Source organism: Eretmochelys imbricata, chromosome 1 (assembly GCF_965152235.1).
Source record: "Eretmochelys imbricata isolate rEreImb1 chromosome 1, rEreImb1.hap1, whole genome shotgun sequence".
NCBI lineage: Eukaryota > Metazoa > Chordata > Testudines > Cheloniidae > Eretmochelys > Eretmochelys imbricata.
In genome coordinates this window covers 164,975,828-164,989,047 of record NC_135572.1, presented here as the reverse complement: position 1 = coordinate 164,989,047, position 13,220 = coordinate 164,975,828, and the positions used below count along the sequence as shown (strand labels likewise).

General features: G+C 43.9%; 1 protein-coding gene across 1 annotated transcript; it reads right to left on the bottom strand.

The window, feature by feature from the left end:
• Nucleotides 1-6,854: 6,854 nt before the first annotated feature.
• C1H21orf140 (chromosome 1 C21orf140 homolog) lies at nt 6,855-7,601 on the bottom strand. Its single transcript, XM_077807252.1, has one exon. It carries the CDS (start codon nt 7,599-7,601, stop codon nt 6,855-6,857), a length of 747 nt encoding a protein of 248 aa, XP_077663378.1.
• Nucleotides 7,602-13,220: the final 5,619 nt, after the last annotated feature.

Genomic DNA, 13,220 nt, shown 5'->3' with positions numbered 1-13,220 from the left:
CGGGTTGGGTCTCTGCTTACCAGAAATGCTGCACCTAAGGCAGGTGCTGTAAAAGAGGCTGTTCTTAAAATCAGCTGTGGAGTGCAGAAAGACAATCACTTCTAACTAGGAAATCCATCACAGGTGCCTCAAGCTGGTGGAGATAGCAGGAGGCAGATAATAGAAAGCCCCAGACTCTCCTTGCTCCTTTCTCAAGGCAACCAGCACCAGCTGCAGAGGAGAGCCTAGGGCATGCCTAGTCCCGCCCCTGGACCCAGAATAACCAATCCAGGGTGTAGGCTGTTAGGGACAATATCCCTGTGTCTTCCTAGATCTACCCTACGTGCAGCGCCTAGTGCACACAGTGCTGTACTGTAGTAATAATAATAATAATAGCACAAATCAAACCAGAACTATTAAAACTTGGCAATTTCTGCTCTTCTGAGGAGTTGGAGGTCTCTCTTGCATTATTTTGCTACGCAGAGAACACTTAGAGATTCCAATAGTTACAGCTGCCTCAGTATTTCCATTATAAAGAGTCATTTGTCAGTGGCTTATAACTTCTCAAAGTTTCACCTTTGTGTCTGATATTTGAGGGAAAAATCAGGCCTGTGGCTCTGAGGTCACGTTTCGGGCCTCTGTGTAGTGTAAGAGGTGACCAAACAGTAGCTCACTGCCACCCTCTTTCTGCGACTGCAGAATTGTGGTACCTGGTGAAATCAAACAAGCAATTCTAGCTTTTGGAGACTGTGTAGAAATTGTGGGCATTGATTTGTTAACTGCTCATGTAACAGGTGCAGCTCTGGGGCAAGATACCTGGTGGGTTTCAGTAGCACAAAATTACATTGTCTACTATTAACTGTGATGACTTTTTATAAAAACTTAGCAGTCTAGCTAGCTACTTCAGTAATAGTCTCTGACAATCCATGTTTTGTAAAACTTATACATCTACTAGGGACAGAAACTGAGAAGGTGTGGAAAGGTGAGAGCATCTGTGGTGGTACAGAACTCCTGCGTCTTGCACCGTGAGTCTCCAATCGTTTTCAGCTGACAAGCCTGTCCATGGAATATTTAGGTACTGCCTGGGGCCATCATGTGGCAACCACAGTGAATTGCAACAGTTTCCATATCTGCCTCTGGATCATATGCATGTATGAACATGGAGTGTAGTCTCCTTTAATAACTCCACAGCATTCAGTTCCATTCTGCTACACTGTTGGGGGGCAAAGCACACACACAAATGATATTTAATCGAACTGTAAGGCCCAACCCTTCAGAGAAAGCACATGGAAGTCCACTGGCTTCAAGAGGATGTCATGCTTTGTCAGCTAATGACTGAATGTATCAGAGCTGATATGCCAACATATCTGGGCCATATCTTCATGATCTTCCCTGATTTTTAGACTCCTGTAGCTAAAATGACCCCCACTCTAGGAAGTGGCATACATGGGTGCAGTCCAAGAGCAGATTTTTAAACACACTTAGGATAGCAATTATTTGACTGTGTTGGAGTGTGGGTCTCTACCCTGAACCATGATTATGTAACAAAATGGCACCTCCTCCCTCAAAACAGTTGCCCCCAGTGCAGAGTCAGCAAAATATGGGCCTACTTTAGAAAAAAAAAAAAGGGGCGGGGGGGGGGAAGAAAACTTGTTTAGTGCACAAAGCAACTGAGGCTGGCATTAGAATTTGTGGGGCCCCAACCTATCAATGGTCACCTGTGCAAATTGGTGAGGATTTTTACAGGTGACCACAGACCCAAATCCTTGGATCTTAGAACAATGAAAAGCATTCAGTTTTCTTACAAGAAGACTTTTAATAGAAGTAAAAAAGAATCACCTCTGTAAAATCAGGATGGTAAATACCTTACAGGGTAATTAGATTCAAAACATAGAGAATCCCTCTAGGCAAAACCTTAAATTACAAAAAAGACACACAGACAGGAATATTCATTCTATTCAGGACAGCTATTTTCTCAGCCATTTAAAAAAATTATAATCTAACACATAGCTAGATTATTTACTAAGTTCTAAGATAGGTTTCAGAGTAACAGCCGTGTTAGTCTGTATTCGCAAAAAGAAAAGGAGTACTTGTGGCACCTTAGAGACTAACCAATTTATTTGAGCATAAGCTTTCGTGAGCTACAGCTCACTTCATCGGATCCGATGAAGTGAGCTGTAGCTCACAAAAGCTTATGCTCAAATAAATTGGTTAGTCTCTAAGGTGCCACAAGTACTCCTTTTCTTTTTAAGTTCTAAGACTCCATTCCTGTTCTGTCCCCGGCAAAAGCATCACACAGACAGACACAGACCCTTTGTTTTTCTCCCTCCTCCCAGCTTTTGAAAGTATCTTGTCTACTCATTGGTCATTTTGGTCGGGTGCCAGCGAGGTTACCTTTAGCTTCTTAACCCTTTACAGGTGAGAGGATTTTTCTTCTGGCCAGGAGGGATTTTAAAGGGGTTTACCCTTTCCTTTATATTTATGACAACCTCCTACAAAAAATCTAGTGCTGTCCTATTGCTGGAGAAAACTGGAAATGTATTTCTATTTCTTATGTTTGCATGTAGTTTACATCACTCTCACTTGTTCTTAACATAAAAGAGCTTAAACCCAGGCAGACTATCCAGGAGCTAGATTCTAATGCCCAAAAGTAAGTGTGAAAAACAAAATGGGCTTAAAATTAATAGGTAAAAATGTGAGCCACTCCCCTTTCTCCCAATTCTGCCCTAACGCCCTATTAAACTTCCATGCATGAAGTACTTGGGCATATTGTTAAACAAAGGGCTAGTAAATTTGGTATTGATCTAGTCATTGCATGCCTGCTCCATGAACTGGAGCAAATAAAGTTTTCATTGAGAGGCTGCTCCTTGAAAAAGTGTTTCCACTTCAGAACCAATTAGCCAGTGAGATAGTATGTAATTTCAAGCTATTTGCATTCCTGCTTGCCTTGGGCACCTGCTATGGCTCTTTCATCAATATTAGAATTCGCATCCGCCTCTCATCTGACCTCTAACCTTTATTCAGAGTTACTTGAATTACTTTATCCTACTTGTGCAGTTTAATCGTGCAAATAGAGATGGGGACAGGAATTAAGATGTATGCTTTGATAATAGGTAATGATCAAATGTATTGGACTATACAGTACTACAAGGGCTGGTACTAGTGAGACTATACAGAAATCACAGCAACTTAAAACCATACAAAGAATGTATTACACTCATCCATGCTAGTTTAAATGCCCTCTGCTGGGAATTCGGTGCATGTTATTTGTTAATATCCTATTATTAAAAACGGTTAGTCATAGAAAATGCTTGTCATTCTAAATTACCAGCCCAGTCAGAACTATATTATTATGTATTATTTTTATTACTGCCTAGGGAGCTCTAGTCATGGACCAGGACCCCATTGTGCTAGGTGCTGTCCCAAAGAGCTATATTAGCTATGTGGTTTTTCATCATCTTAAAGGATTGCAACATCCTGTAGAGAATAGGTTGCAATTTCCCTCAGTTGTGCAAAAGAACTTAAGGTGGATGTGACAGGTTAGGTCACAGAGATCCCCTTGGGACTGTCACCTGATGTGCTGAAACTACCTCTTAGCCTGTTTTCTCTGATGGCCTGGGACTCCAGAACCCTGTCTTGTTGAGCCAGACACACTAGCCTGCTGCAACACAGACCCAGGGTCTGACCCACACCCCCAAAGCTGCAGACTTAACTGAAAACAGCTCAGCAAGCACTCCTGTCTCCAGCACCCAGACACTCCCAATGGGGATCCTAACCCCAAATAAATCTGTTTTACTCTGTATAAAGCTTATACAGGGTAAACTCATAAATTGTCTGCCCTCTATAACACTGATAGAGAGATATGCACAGCTGTTTGCTCCCCCAGGTATTAATCTCTTACTCTGGGTTCATTAATAAACAAAAGTGATTTTATTAAGTATAAAAAGTAGGATTTAAGTGGTTTCAAGTAATAAAGGCAGAACAAAGTAAGTCACCAAGCAAAATAAAGCAAAAACACGCAAGTCTAAGCCTAATACATTAAGAAACTGAATACAGGTAAATCTTACCCTCAGAGATGTTCCAATAAGCTTCTTTCACAGACTAGACTCCTTCCCAATCCTTTCCCCGGTACAGTTCTTGTTAGTTCCAGCTCAGGTGGTAACTAGGGGTTTTCTCATGTCTGCAGCCCCCTTTGTTCTGTTCCACCTCCTTTTATAGCTTTGGCACAAGGTGTGAATCTTTTGTCTCTCTGGATCCCCACCCCTCCTTCTAAATGGAAAAGCACCAGGTTTAAGATGGATTCCAGTTCAGGTGACATGATCACATGTCTCTGTAAGACCTTATTCTTCATTACCCACACGTCCACAGGAAGGCTTGCAGGTAAATAAACCATCTACAACCAGTTGTCCTAGTCAATGGGAGCCATCAAGATTCTAAACCACGATTAATGGCCCACACTTTGCATCATTACAGTAGGACCCCTACTGTATATTTGAATGTACAGTATTTGAATTCTACTGTATGTAGAATATTTCATATTCCTAGTTTCAGATACAAGAATGATACATTCATACAAATAGGATGAACACACTCAGTAGATTATAAGTTTTGTAATGATACCTTACAAGAGACCTTTTGCATGAAGCATATTCCAGTTATATTATGTTCACACTCATTAGCATATTTATATAAAACATATGGGGTGCAGTGTCACAATGGATAAGCTCCTGCCTGTGTTAAACTTTTAAAAGTTACTGTGTCACTATGACACAAATCGCTTGAGTAGGAAGGTCTTATTTCTGAGACTGATGACAATAATGAAGAATCTCATGCGATAGGGGAAGATTCTCTCTTGCTTATAAAGGGCCTTTACTCACACTGACTAGTGCCTGACTCTGCAGCTAGTCCCATTGACTTCAGGGGGGACGGCTCAATGTGAGTAAAAGGTGTCTTAATCTGTCCATAAAGAAAAACACAACTATGCAAAGGGGAGGCACATAAGCTCAGTAGGGAGTTGCTGTGTTGGTGAAGCAATCCAGCACTTTGTTTTGTTCTTGTGTTTGGTTCAGATTCTGATCTTATTTCTGCCATAGTAAATCCAGAGTAATGCAATGGATTTATTCTGGATTTACCCTGGGCTAACCCAGATCAGATAGTTTTATTCTTGTGTATAGTGTAGTATTATTGTTTAAAGGTCAAGAAAGACATTCCAAAAATGTGCTGTATATCATCCAGTTTGTTAATGAAATAATGAATACTGTGCTGGCTATGCAATTATTGTCCTTCATCACTCAAAAGACACACTGGGTCAGATTCTCTTCTCAGGGTGTTTTCACACCAACTTAACTCCACTGACTTGAGACGAACTACTTCTCATTCACACCAGTGCAAAATCAGAATCAGGCCCATGGTATTGGAACAATAAAAGCTTTTCCTCTCATACCTTTTCTACTCCTTCAGTAACATATACTCATACTTGGGCCATTCCCATTTACAGCATTTAGCCTGTCACTGTCACTTCCCCTTCCACCCTCCCACCCCTAAAAAGAGCAGCAGTTTATAGTAATTGAACACAAAGCTGAGAAAAGACACACTTTGAAGCATATATTCACACGTTACTAGAAAATATACTGTAGGGAAATGATACTGCTCTGACTCCACCCTCATCCCCCAGGGAATGGACTAGATTTCCTAATTAACTAATTTACTTTTCCACCTCTAATTTCTATAATATATTATGTAGTTTCCACACATGGAAAAAGTACTTTGGATTTTCAGTGCATCAATCAAGCCATTAGAATAAAAATGGCAAGCATCATGAGATCCAAATGTTTTCTTTAAGTTGTGAAGTTTTGTCATTTTCTGTGTAAGAGGCACATGGGAGAAGTATACAAAATAATGAATAGTGTAAAGAGGGCAAATCATGCACACTTATTTATAACAACAAGGGAACATTCAGTGAAATGGAAAAGGCAACACCAGTTAATTTTGATATGAAGAAATACTCCTTTAAACAAGTCGTACTTAACCCATGCAACTCATTGCCACAAGATATTGAGTCTGAGAGCTTAGTAGGATTCAAAAAAGCATTAATCATTTAAATGGATAAGAAAAGCACATAGTTACATTAGGTTGAGTGCAATATTTTATCTGAAGGTATATAAACCAATTACTGATTGACAGGGTTAGAAACAAACTTTCCTCCTTGGCAGGTTATTGCATAATTTACCTCTATGGGGTTTCTTGTATCTTCCTCTGAAACATCTGGTGCTGCCCAATATCAGATAACTAGTCTGAAGTGGTATGCCAATACCTATGTTTTATGTTAAAGACAATAGTAACTTGAATTCCTCTGGCTTGTTTTCCCTGTTAAGCATAAAAGACAATGGCATCTATGATTTCCACCTCAGATGTACTTTACTCCTTAGTAGATCTCCCAAGTAGGTCAGAGATGGGCCTGAGCTGCAAAATTCATATACAGATCAGGACCCAACTCAAACTCTGGGGTTTGATTTGGTGAAGGAAAGAAGAAAGCCATAAAATTCAGACCCAGATCAGCATCTGAACTTGTCCCAAAAATCAAGCTGTTTGGATTCTGGGTTTTGGTTTGGGCCCATCTCTGTGATTAAGGGAATTAAGTCTATCCATCCCAACACTTATACACCATTTACCACCCTAGTCCTGGACCACATGAAGAGATTAAAATTCAGATTAACATGATGTTTGTTATTAAGATCATTGTTGATGTTTCTGTTTTAGGGTGGCCTCTAAGGAGGGAAGTGGCTCAGCAGAGCTGGTACACTGGCTAATTGGTCGTTTATTTTATTTATTTATTTTTAAATCAAAGAGCATTTGATGTTTGCAGGAGGAAACCTTCAAGCAAATGTATCAAGGTAGTAATTCTCCCATCTCCGCACTTTGTTAGTCGCCACCTTCCATTTGCTTGGAGTCATCTTTTCTAGTCCTTTCTCAACCAAGTCACTGAAAAGTATACACCTGTAGGAGTAAGTTCTCTCAATGGACCTCAGACAAAATTCCTTTCTGTTGTTGATAATAAACCACTTCAAAGAAGACCACGCTACATCCATAGGGTGGAGATAGTTGTAGGGCAGAGGCACAGAGAGAAGCTCATGGCCATTGGCTTTAGCAATCTGAGGGCAGCACTCAATGCTGGACATGTAAATGACTGATGGGACCTGCGGGTGAGTTATCTTCTCCTGAGCAGTGGGTTCTTTTGTCTGCCTTTTCTCTCTCACTACGATGATGCATTTCCCATAGAACTTGTTCAGAGAATCGCAGAATTCCTGAAAGATGTCTTCATGCTGCTTCATGGGCAATTCATTTCTTAGCAATATTCTGTATCTCCAAGGCACCCAGCCTTGACTGCTTGCAGCATGAACGAGTGTCCATGTTGGCCAATTCAGGATGTCTTCCTGCAGTATCTTTTCCCCTGTTATGAGAGATTCTGAAATATCAGTTTCTCCTAAGAAGATGGTGTTGAGACCATTAAACTGCAGAGTCCTCAGTGCTTTTAAATACTTCAGGCACTGCTTCCTCGCAGCAGTGTCAAAGGAACTCCTGTGGATGATGTGCTTTAAAAGAGGATTTACAAAGTGATACATGTTGCTTTCCCCGGGTTGCTCTGAAGTTCACAGAAGGTTCTGATGATACAGGGTAGGAAAGTGATGATCTCATAATGGCTTTCATTACACTGGTGTTATTCAGTAGCCTCATAACAGACAGTGCACGGCATTAGTATTTTCAGATGGCTGATCAAAATTCAGAGCGATCTCAGGAAATAATAGCTCTGTCACGCTAATTAAACTACAGTTGTGCAGCAAGCTGTAAAGGACTTTGTCATCAGGATGTTTTTCAATCTGAAAATCATCCCCCTCGCCTCGCCTACCTCCCCGTGTTTATTAACATAACCTATCCCAGCTTAGTGTGGTATCTGCCTCCTGTCGTGGTAACTAGGCTACACAGAGGATGATGAGCCTGTTACAAACCTTGGCTAGGGTAGGTCTTTAGCTCAAGCCATACGGGCGGGTCTGGATTACAATCTAGAGGTCCAAGGTTTGATCTTCACTGTCAATGGTCAACCAGGGGGGTGGCATTACAACAAGACAGTGATGGCTGAATTTGGAAAAGAGAAGGTTTTGGAAGGGGGTGTTAACGCAGCCACTGGTGGAACACACCTGCCAAAGTGGCAGTAAGAGTTCTCTGGCCTGCCCCCGATGCTGTTGGAAGGCAGGGCAAGTAGAAGACTGCTAGGAGTGGGATTAACCAGGGGGATTTAGATGCCTAACTGCCACTTTAGATGATACATCCAATATTTAGAAGCCACTGGCCTTCACAATCCCCCTGCTCAGCTGCCACCTAACCCTGTCAGTGCTTAAGGCTCTGTCTAAACCCAAAAAAGCCGCCCACAGCCACGAGTCTCAGAGCCAAGCTTAATTGACTTGGGCTCATGTTATGGGGCTAAAAATAGCCAGATAGATGCCCTGGCTTGGGCTGGAGCTTGGGCTCTGAGACCCGGTGAGGGGGGATGGTCTCAGAGACAAGGCTCCAGCCCAAACCTAAAAGTCTACACAGCTAGTTTTATTCACATAGTGTGAGCCTGAGTCAACTGACCCAGGCCCTGAGACTCGCTGTTGAAGGTTTGGGTCTTTTTGCTGTATAGACGTATCCTAAGTTTCCACTATTAAAGTGCCGGTGGTGTCTAAATTTCAGTGGCTGGGCATGCACAAAGCTGCCTAAACCCTGACACTACCCAGCAGCGTGGTGCTAACTCATGCCCAAGCCCCAGAGATATTCACAAAGTAGGGATCCATCCTGCCAGCACCTAAGTCCTCCTTGTGAAACTAGCCTTGCTGTCACCCAAGGAAACAAGGCAAAGGGGGGAATGACGGGAGGGAGAAACTAAGGCTAGTTTGGGGATGGAAGTCATGTGGGGATGGCATGTTGGTGAATCTCCTTCATCTTCCTCTCTCCTGAAGACTGGCGTGTATGTGGTTGGGGGAACGGGATGAAGAAAGTTTTTGCGTGGGGGACTGAAAATGGGTGAGGTATATTTCAAGACTTAATTTCTTACCAACTTTCCCCCCACCTTTAGAGGTACACACAGGTTGTTTCTTCTATAAAAATCTGGAAGTGCTAACCTCAGGATTGCTCAACCCTTACCTGTATCTACTTGCCAGGCACTAAACTCTGGCAGATTATTAGTTTTCTAGGCTGGATTACACAATTAAATTCTCTGGCACAAACTCTTCAGTCTGTGAATACTGCGTAGATGTCTCTGAACAGAGCATAGCCTACGACCCACAGGATCACTTCCGTAACATTCCTCTCCTTGCCACCTCAATTCCCCAGGTGGACATTTACTGCCTTTTTTTCATGAACCAGCTAGTGAGAATTCTGTGAGTCCAAAATACATGGGAAGGGAGGGCAGGAGTGCCATCTCCAGTGACTAATGCAGCTGACCCATTGCCCGAGTTTTGAAGCTGGTTCTGCTTGCTAAGGATAATGAGTGATCCTGCCATTCGTTGTAGCCTTGTTACATAGAGAATGCAAGACTAGCAATTTGGAGATGCAGCCTGTCTGCAGCTCCCTCAGCTGAAAAATGATGGAAGGTGTAGATCATGCATACCTGGGAAAATGTTGGATGAACCTACAATACATATCCATCATATGGGAATGGATCACAAGTCAATACTTATGCATATTTATTAGCAGAGTGTAGGCTTTCAGTGTTAGGCCCCAATCTTACATAGACATACATGGGGTTAACTCTACACACTAATAGGGTTACCAGGTGTCCGTGTTGGATCATATTAAAGAAGTTCTGTATTAAAATCACAAATGAGTTTGATTCCCCATAGTTTAAATTCCAGGGTATTATTAATTAAGAGGTCTCTTGGTTTTTGGTACTGTTTCTCTCCCTCTATGTGTGAAACTTGCAAGCTGCTAATTGTGTTAGTACATTCTAAGACAGAGTCTGTTTTCAAAGCAATTCACAGAGAGAAAGACTCAAAGCAATACTCTAACAACAGAAACAGCACCCAGAGACTCCCCGCCCTTTTGTTGTATTAACAATTGTGATTAAAATAGAGATAGAGGATGTATGTGGATGGATGCTTGGTGTGGATAATAACTGAATGATCAGGGAGGTGCCAGCCTAAGAATCCAGTGTCCATTGGCTGAAGAAGGCGTCAAGTGGAAATAACCAGAGGACCCCCAGAGGGCAGACTGGAATCCACCCAACAGCCTCAAGAATGGGAGAACCAAAGAACAAGATAACATCTAGCAGCACGGAGCCGTCAAGAATGTGCTATCTGCTGATTGATTCAGCAACAGCATGATGAAGCAATTCCCATAGACTGGCATAGGAAGAAATTCCTATAAAAATAGACTCTAAAAAGTGAGAACTTTGGGGTCTGATTCTGCAAACCAACTTCCAGGAGCATCAGATGAACATCTGACAAGGCCCTGCTCCCTCCTCACGCCCAGGCCACCTGGCCAGTGGCTTGGCATGAGCAACTCTAAGGCTGGTAACTATGATAACAACCTTGCAGAACCTGTGTGTGTGTTTGTATGAATGAATGTGTGAATAAATATGAGATTGAATGGAATGTTATAGCTATAACTAACTGCTTGCTATGTTTCTTTCTGTATTCACAATAAATGTGGTATTTTGCCTTTTTCCCTTTAATAAGATCCTGCTGGTTTTTAATTTATTGGTATGACATCCGGTTTTCGACCGGAACACCCAGTCAAAAAGGGATCCTGGTGGCTCCGACCAGCACCGCTGACTGGGCCATTGCATGTCCAGTTGTTGGCACTGTCGCACCACACAGTGAGGCTAGCAGGCTCCCTGCTAGCTGCCCTGACACGTGGCTCCCAGGTCAGGGAGTAGCTGGCATGTCTGGCTCCTAGCCTTAGGGGCTGCCAAGGGGGTTTGCATGTTGCCCCGCCCCGCACTTGCAGGTGCAGATCCTGTTGGCTGGGTCAGGGCAGGGGAGGAACTAGCGCGAGCGTGACTCGCGAGTGCTCAGCAGGCGGCTGTTGAGAGGTCACGTGGGGCCCCCTGCTGCCCGGCCCTCTTCTCCTCGCCCTCCTCGTGTGGCTGGGCTCAAGCTGCGGCACATGCCCTGTGGCAAACCACGGTCTGCCTGTCACCCCATCACCGGCACCCAGGAGTTCGAGGTACAGGAACTCCTCACTTAAAGTCATCCCAGTTAACGTTGTTTCATTGTTATGTTGCTGATCAATTAGGGAACATGCTCATTTAAAGTTGCCCAATGCTCCCTTCTAACGTTGTTTGGCAGCTGCCTGCTTTGTCCACTGCTTGCAGGAGGAGCAGCCTGTTGGAGCTAGCTGGTGGGGGCTTGGAACCAGGGTGGACCCGGCAGCCCCCCTATCAGCTCCCTGCTCCCCTAAGCTCCCTGTGTGGCAGCCATCCAGCAGGCTACCAATTGCTGGCAGTTTAGCTGTCCCTCCCCCCACTGCCATGTGCTGCTCCTGCCCTCTGCCTTGGAGCTGCTCCAGGGAGCCTCCTGCTTGCTGTGCAGGGGGGGGGGGGAGGAGGGAAGAAGGGGGCTAGTTCCTCCCCTGCTCCTGCCTTCCACTCCTGTACCCCATCTCAATGGAGCCAGGGGGGACAACACAACAGGGCTCAGGATGGAGGGGGCTTGCTGGCAGCAGCTGTGGTCTCAGCTTGTTGATCTGCTTAAAAAGGCAATGCACTTAGAGTGGCATCAGCTTACTTAAAGGGGCAATGCACATCTCTCTTTCTCGCTCACACACACAGTGTGTGTCTCTCTGTCTGCCATGCTGTCTCCCCTCCCTCCATTCGTGCTGCCTTGTAGAGTGTGAGGCTACATTAACAACAATGTGTTAACCCTTGAGGGCTCAGCCAAGTGCTAGTTCATCTTTTAGCAGTAAGGCATTCCCTGGGAAATATCCCACCTTCTGACTCCTCTACCTCAAGCTTCACAATCATCATTGCTGTGTACAGTATTCAATTGTTTGTTTAAAACTTATAATCTATGTGTGTGTGTGTGTGTGTGTGTGTGTATATAGTCTTTTGTCTGGTGAAAAAAATTTCCCTGGAACCTAACCCCCACATCCCTTTACATTAATTCGTATGGAGAAATTGGATTCGCTTAACATCGTTTCACTTAAAGTCACATTTTTCAGGAACATAACTACAACGTTAAGTGAGGAGTTACTGTATATGTATCCCTGTCTCTGAATGCTGGGAATAGGGCTACACCCCCATCGCCCTGCATCCCTCCCCATCCCAGCCCCCTGTGCACCCATCCCCCTCACTGCATCCCTCCCTCGTCCCATCCTGTCCTGCCCCCCCCACCTACCCATCCCAGCCATGTACCCCTTACAGCACTCTCCCACCCATCCTCTCCACCTCCCAGAGCTGCCACCCCCATGTCCCTCAGCCCCCACAGCCCTGCACCCCATTCACCTCCATTCACTGCTGCGCTCCCGTTATGTCCCTATACACCCCTGTGCTCCTCATATCCTCATGCATCTGTAGCCTTCTGCCTCTCCCTGCATCCCCATCCACCCCACATACCCCCCCCCCACTGCCCCCTCTCATCCCCACCCTGCTCTCATCCTTGGCCTCTTTCTCTCCCCATCCTCTCTCTTCCACCCCTCTCCCCCCATCTTTTCCCCTCCAGCCCACCCTCTTCCCTTCTTGGCTGGGTGGTTTAGGCAGCCCCTGGCAAAGTGTATGAAAAAGTAGCTCTGTGTAGGCAAGTGTGTGTATGCACTTATTGTATGTGTGTAAGAGACTGAGTGTCTTTGAGTAGGGAGGTGTGTGTATTGCCACATGTGTGTATACCTCTGTGAATAAAATTTGCAGCCTAACTCTTTGACTTTTATTCCTTTTGCTGGCTTGCACACACAAAAATTGATGACATAAAATATGTGTGTATTCATTTCATAACAAGTTTTTAAAAGAGACAGGAACTCTAAAGGAAATTCATTATTTCTTAAAAAGTGAATGTTGTTGACCAGTAACTGCAGAAAAGCCAATGTATCATACATTTCTCCCCACCTTTGTCTAGCTACATTATAAACTCTTTGTTGCAGAATCTCTCTTTTTATGTGTATGTTCAGCAGCTACCATCCTGGAGCCCTGATCTTAGTTGGGGTCTCTAGACACTAAACAACAGTTGTAATATTAAATAATGTGGAAGTATATGTGTTAGTGCATGCTAGAT